The sequence below is a fragment of the Melitaea cinxia genome, chromosome 5, assembly GCF_905220565.1.
Source record: "Melitaea cinxia chromosome 5, ilMelCinx1.1, whole genome shotgun sequence".
NCBI lineage: Eukaryota > Metazoa > Arthropoda > Insecta > Lepidoptera > Nymphalidae > Melitaea > Melitaea cinxia.
Genome location: NC_059398.1, coordinates 18202030 through 18208727, shown reverse-complemented (window position 1 = coordinate 18208727; position 6698 = coordinate 18202030). Strand labels below are relative to the sequence as shown.

At 33.8% G+C, this 6698-nt stretch overlaps 1 protein-coding gene across 1 annotated transcript; it reads left to right on the top strand.

Annotated features, from left to right (window-relative positions):
• Nucleotides 1-286: 286 nt before the first annotated feature.
• LOC123653911 (U11/U12 small nuclear ribonucleoprotein 48 kDa protein-like) lies at nucleotides 287-5838 on the top strand. Its single transcript, XM_045589888.1, has 6 exons — nucleotides 287-410; nucleotides 680-854; nucleotides 1505-1668; nucleotides 3535-3689; nucleotides 4416-4566; nucleotides 5272-5838. The coding sequence occupies exons 1-6, from the start codon at nucleotides 294-296 to the stop codon at nucleotides 5794-5796; spliced, it is 1287 nt and encodes a 428-aa protein (XP_045445844.1). The 5' UTR covers nucleotides 287-293; the 3' UTR covers nucleotides 5797-5838.
• The last annotated feature ends 860 nt before the right edge of the window (nucleotides 5839-6698 follow it).

Sequence of the window (6698 nt, the reverse complement as noted above, 5' to 3'; positions counted from 1 at the left end):
CAAATAGATCTACTACCAGTTCAAACATTATTTTTTTTACTTTATAACATATTACAGTTTAATTTTAACTTCAATGTTTGTACTTAGGTTAACATTTAAAACTGAAAGCCTGACTTACCTGATTTTAAAATTCAATGACTGATATCTCAACTGCAACTATCAATACAGCTAGCCCGAAATGATAAAAATTCTGTGGCTAAACAGCCATTAACCCATTATAAAAACTTTACAGAGTAACTGTTACATTTGTAACAATTATATTTCATTAAGTCAATTCAAATTAAGCTATAGAGATGATGGAGTCAAGACGGGAACAGTTATCCCAGCTGCAGCTTTTCATAAAGGAAGCAGATAATGAAGTAACTTTGATTCTACAAACCTTACAGTGGGACAAGGATACTTTGATGCAGGTTTGTTTTGCAACTGTACATAAATATTGACACAAAATGCAGATATTATATGTATATAAAGCAAAAATTGTATTTTTTTCAGTACAACCTATCACATTCATATTTGTTTTATCTGTTAATCTTTTTTGTTTTAAGCTTGCAATAATTTTTATTCCTATAGCATCAAAAACTCTGAATGCAGTCCACGTCCACAGTTTTACACATTTTAGTATTTTGTCAACACAAAATTATGTTAAATAAGATACTTCTTATACTATCTTAATTTCCAGGAAATCAAAGCAGATCCCATGGTCACCTGTGAATATGACTCAAACCACAGGATACCACTAAAATCACAAAAGGAACATGAACATAAATGTTTTCTGAAATCTCAGGGATATGATCTTGATGACACATTCTTGCCGGAGCCTTTGGATCCTGACGCCAAAACTCTAATTAAATTAAGTAAGTTAAAAGTTGATGTATCTTTTTTATCATTATTCTTGCAATGAAGATAATGGTTTTATTTAATGTCTTGTGTGTTGTCTTTCTGGACCCCATACACAGGAATTACACCCTAATGGAATATATGAGGCGTTTATTTATAAATTAGTTAAATTTATTATTATTTAGAAAATGTCATGTAAAAAACATAAATTGTCATAGCTGAATTTAAATAAAAGTCTTAACAACCGCTCTGATGGTGATGAGTGGTGTGAGTAGTCACCTAAAATACCGATGGTTTGTGGATTCGATTCCTGCTCGAGATGGATATTTGTATTTTTTTAAAATTTCCTTCCGGTTGTTTCCGGTTTCCGGATGTCTGTCCTTGTGGGTTCCCCACTGTTTCTCGGAGAGCATGTTAAGCCATCGGTCCCCGTTGTTATAATAAATGCCTGATAGAGATTGTTACTCATAGTATATAAGCATAGGGAACATAACTGTCAACCCACAGTGGAGCAATGTGGTGATTAAAATAGGCACCAATCCTTCTCCTACGTGGAGAAAGAGGCCTGTACCTAGTTGAACGTTACAGACTGAATGCGAATTAAAATTAAAATAACAATCGGCATAAGTGAAGTAACATTTGAGAAATTTTAATAATTTATTTTCAGCATCTGATGACATAAAACAAATAATCGATGCAGCTTCTAAAAACGATCCGTTGTTCAAAAAAGGTAGATTTGTACAACATTTTATAATTGATTTCAATGAAGGTTACTCCTTAAGATACAATATAAGCAATGAAAAAATAAAGAGAGTGAAATCATGCGAAAAAGTAAAATGGTAAGGCTTTTAGATTAAGAACTGTCGAATTATCTAAGCTCAAAATTTGACCGTTTATCGGCATAATTTCGTTACAAAAAAAAAAAAAATAACCCTAACCTATGTAACTACCAAATTAGACTGTTTATGGACATAATTTGGTAATAAAAAAAAAATAACCCTAACCTATCTAATTACCAAATAGACTGTTTATGGACATAATTTGGCGATAAAAAAAAGTAATCCTAATCTATCTAACTACCACATTAGTCTGTTTATGGACATAATTTGGTGACAAAAAGAAAATAAAGTAACCCTAACCTATCTAACTTCAAAATGCGGTTCTTAATCTAAAGCCTAGCCGTAAAAATGCAACCTCATAGAAAAAGATTAATGTTTCGCTTTGCATTGTCTCTTGTGAGAAAGAAATAAATATGTTATATTTAAATATCAGTAATTGTTTTTAAGGAGTAAGCCGCAGTCGCGCGTTGGAGCTGATTTTTTTTTTATATATTATATAAATTTATTTGAAAAAAATTAAGAAAATATATATTAAACTACTTTTTTTTCACATTTACAGTACGTAGCCGAGTAAATACATATATCCTTTACATAATGTATCCTTTTTAAATAATTGGTAAAATAAGGAATTAAAGTAAATTTCAAAAGCACTTTCGAATCGTCATCTTGCAAACTAAAATTTTAAAAGTGATTATAATTTTTAAAAGTGAAGCTATCACCGATTTGGAAAGTAGATTCTGCAGAAGAATCGGCAAGAAACTCCGCAGTTGCTCTTTTGCACAACAATATATAAACTGCATTTTACTACAAAATTAGTAATATCTGTTTTCAATCTACTGTTTTCAAGCAGTATTGTGTTCCTGTTGGTGAGTAAGGTGACCAGAGCTCCTGGGGGATTGGGGATTGGGTCGGCAACGCGCTTGCGATACTTCTGGTGTTGCAGGCGTCTATAAGCTACAGTAATCGCTTACCATCAGGTGAGCCGTACGCTTGTTCGCCGACCTAGTGACATAAAAAAAAATCTTTTATGAAATACAGCGTCACTAAGTCTACACATCATTATTATCTATGTAATATCGCACCGAATAATAAATTTTATTAGTTATTTTCTTTTTAATAAACACACACATTGAGACAATTGCAAAATCGTTTATGGGATTTTAGCACTACTGTATTGCATTACAACGAGAATTACCACCCTGATGGGAGCATCTTGTCTATTTATATCAAAAAATTTGCTACTGCAGCTTAATCTTTTATTTTTTTTAATAATAAATATCTACACAATACACACACGGTCGTCTGTTCCTCGGTAACAGCCGACTGGTATAGATACATATTTTTTTTGATAAACATACTTATAAATAATACATATATAAATATATAAATAAATATTTATATTACACCCAGACTCTGGGTGGGAATCGAACCCACAATCCTCGGAGCAGAAAGCAGGGTCACTACAAACTGCGCCAACGGGCTAGTCGTTTTATGCTGTTGCCAATGTCGTTTGAATATATCTCAAAATATTTTCCAAATAAGAATATTTCGGAAATATTCATGGCGTACCGTCTTTTTTTGTGAATATAATAATTATTTATATCGAAATAAAATATAGCCTATTTTTCAAGTTTAATTAAACTGAACACAATGTGCAAATTTATTTAATATATTAAGATTACCGGTTATATTCTATCGCTTTTTAAAAGTTTAATTTAAATTTCTTGCCGATACTTCTCAGAAGACAAAATGACTATATAAGCTGCTTTTGAAGCATACTTAAATAATGTTTTTTATTTATTTATTTGAAACAAAATAACATGCTTGTAAATAGTAATTATGATAAATAAAAACTTAACTCGTCAACAAAGGTAATGGAAGTGTAGAGTCAGAGCCGTTGACGTGGGGCCGCATGGCGGTCGCCTACACCAGGGATGAACGGCGAGCCATGTATGATGCGGTTGTCAACGCCATGCCCTCCGCTCACGATCTGTCTGACTTGGCGCTGGCTGGGTATGTTTATTTACTTATATGTGATTAGTTCCTATATTTTGCAAGTTAGTTGATAGTTATACGAACTGTTAAATAACTCACTTTTCATACAAAAAAAAAAAAAAAACTAAATTGAAACCGCTTTATCCGTTCGCGAGTTACGGAGTCACAGACAGACACGTCAAACTTATAACACCCCTCTTTTTTCGTCGGGGGTTAAAAATCACCGTCTTTATTAAATTAAAGAGTAATAAAATCAAAAACAATGTTCACTATGCAAAAATATGTAATAAAATCAGTGTATAATAAATATATAATCAAATTATAGAAAGAATTTTATATATAAATTCTTGAAATCTATCAAAAATATTTTTATAAAAAATATAAAACGAAAATGAGGTTTGATTATTATTTTGATGTAAAAAGTTTGTATATGTGTAGAATTGTAGATACGCCACAGTGTTGTTAATCCTTAATTTTCGACTGATTTAAATAGAAAGGTCTTCAGCCGAATAAATTAAATGTCAATTAACGACGGAGTGCTGGTTCCTAAACAGTAATTAAATATCAAAAATTAAATTTTGATATCTCGAAGAAATAACTCAAAAGAATTTGATGATTAATCGTACAAAACTAGGGACAGAGTCCTGAAATTTCAAATTCACTTCATTTTAAAGTAAAGAATAACATTTAGTACCTAAGAGGAAGAAACAGACCTCTAGGTGGTCAATGTTACATAACTTCCAGGTCAAGTGCGGGTACTTCAGAGGGCAAGGCCAAGTCTCGCCTGGAGGTGTTGGCAGAGCTGCGAGACATGAAGCGCCGGCGAGCTCGCTACCGCGGCGTCGCGCCCAACAAGAACTACTCGCACACGCTCAGGGAGCTCATCGCCACGCAGGTATACACAAATAAAATTGGAGGTATAGGAGGTTCTAAATGAGGTAGGGCACAGCAGGAAATTTCCTACTCAAAATAAGGAGCAGCCCGACTGGGGTAGTACGTCGACCTTACAGAAGATCACAGCTAAATAATACTGCTTTCAAGCGGTATTGTATTGCTGTTGGTGAGTAAGGTGACCAGAGCTCCTGGGGGGACGAGGATAGGGTCGGCAACGCACTTGCGATGCGTCTGGTGTTGCAGACGTCTATGAGTTACGGTAATCGCTTACCATCAGGTGAGCCGTACGCTTGTTTGCCGACCTAGTGATATATTAAAAAAATATAGGCGCCTCATACTCAACGATCCTCGCCAGGATTTATTTACTTGTATGTCAGTTGTCCGGAAATACAATACACAACTACAAACGTACCAACCAAATATCCAGACTATGTCAGGAAGTGGAGTCTTCTTAGCTAGCTTTTGAACTAGATATCCGGTGTCACAACTAAAAATAGGATCCCACTTCGTGCAACAGATTTTATAACATACTGGACTTAGCTCTTATTAATAAAGTTTTGTATAGTTTTTCTTAAAATCTCCTATGTTTCAGACACAAGTATTCTATCAACCATTAAATATAAATTATCAAAAAAAAATTTAACTTTCTTTTATTTCAAAGTTGCTAAACAAAATTGTCTTTATTATAAATGTGTTTAATTCACAGATGGAATTATATACGGGCACAAACGCAGATGCAGAAATTGAACAAAATAAGCACAAAGCGACAAAGGTTCACGACACACAGAGACAAGATGACGAATACACACAAAAGGAAAAATACATAAAAGGAAGAGTAAGAGAAGATTCCAATTTAAGGGAGAGTAAAAGAGACAAGGAAATAGAACACTATATACAAGATAGTAAAGGAAAGTACAAACATATGGATGGTAGCTATTCTAAAAAACGCGAAAGAGAGTCTTCTACATATTCAGAAAGAGATAGAAAATATAGCAGATATGATGACAGAAGAAGACATGAAAAATATGACGCGTATCGCGACGACCGTGATAATATTTCAATAGATAGGAAAAGATATCACGAAGAAGATCGAAAGAGACATAGGGAGAGAAAAGAAGACAAATACAGAAGGAGTGAGAAGACTGAATACACACGGTATTATGATAATCATTGTGAGAAGTCAAGAAGACACGCCTCTAAAGAAAAAACAAGGTCCGAAGAACAAAGATAATATTTAAGATTTATGTACATTAATAAAAAAAAAATAATACCATATTTTTTTTTTTGTTACCCAGTTCTCCATGTACTATATAAATATTAATATCTCATAACATACACACACGGTCGTCTGTTTCTACGGTAAGCAATTTAAATGCTTGTGGTAGGTCAGGTAACAGCTGATTTTTATAGCTATTTTTATTTATTTTTTATAAAAATACATCGAAGTAATACATACATAAATACAAATATTACAGACTACTACTAATTTTTAATTTTCCAACAATTGTTTAATGAAGAGAGTTAAAACTATTTGTTTTTGTAGGTGCGTATAGGTCGAGAACTCTGTAACACATAATTATGTTATTCGGAACGAGATAAGAAGTTTCAGAGCTAAGGAATCTTGTGGATATTTATTTCGTATCCTGCACCAAAATTCACTCAGGGGCATAGTTTTAAATACTAGTTCAATGATTGTATCTGACGTAGTTTCTAAAAATGATTAATAAATATCGTTTGACTATTTAAAAAAATTTGAGATTTGCTTTGCTGTATTATGCTACCTTGCTTCAATGATGACAAAAGTCTTCGAGCTATGCGTCCTGCCATACGGTGCCGAGACGTGGACACTGACGAGGGGATTAGTCCACATGTTCAAAGTCGCGTCGCTCAACGTGCGATAGAACGGGCTTGAGGTCTTTCTCAAAGATAGGATTTGAAATGAGATTATCCGCGAGAGAATAAAAGTAACTGACATAGCCCACAGAATTAGCAAGTTGAAGTGGCAATGGACACCTGTGTCGCAGGACCGATGGCTGTTGGAGTAGACCTATCTATCCTGAAGTTGAGACCGCGTGTTTGCTAACGGGATGGCCATCTGGATTGGTGATCTACCGATCTACGTAAAATCGCCGG

Bases quoted from the DNA above. Each gene is read 5' to 3' on its own strand.
- LOC123653911 (XM_045589888.1), top strand. From the start codon at position 294: ATGATGGAGTCAAGACGGGAACAGTTATCCCAGCTGCAGCTTTTCATA. The intron at 411-679 runs GTTTGTTTTGCA...CTTAATTTCCAG, and splicing joins ACAAGGATACTTTGATGCAG to GAAATCAAAGCAGATCCCAT. The intron at 3,690-4,415 runs GTATGTTTATTT...CATAACTTCCAG, and splicing joins TCTGACTTGGCGCTGGCTGG to GTCAAGTGCGGGTACTTCAG.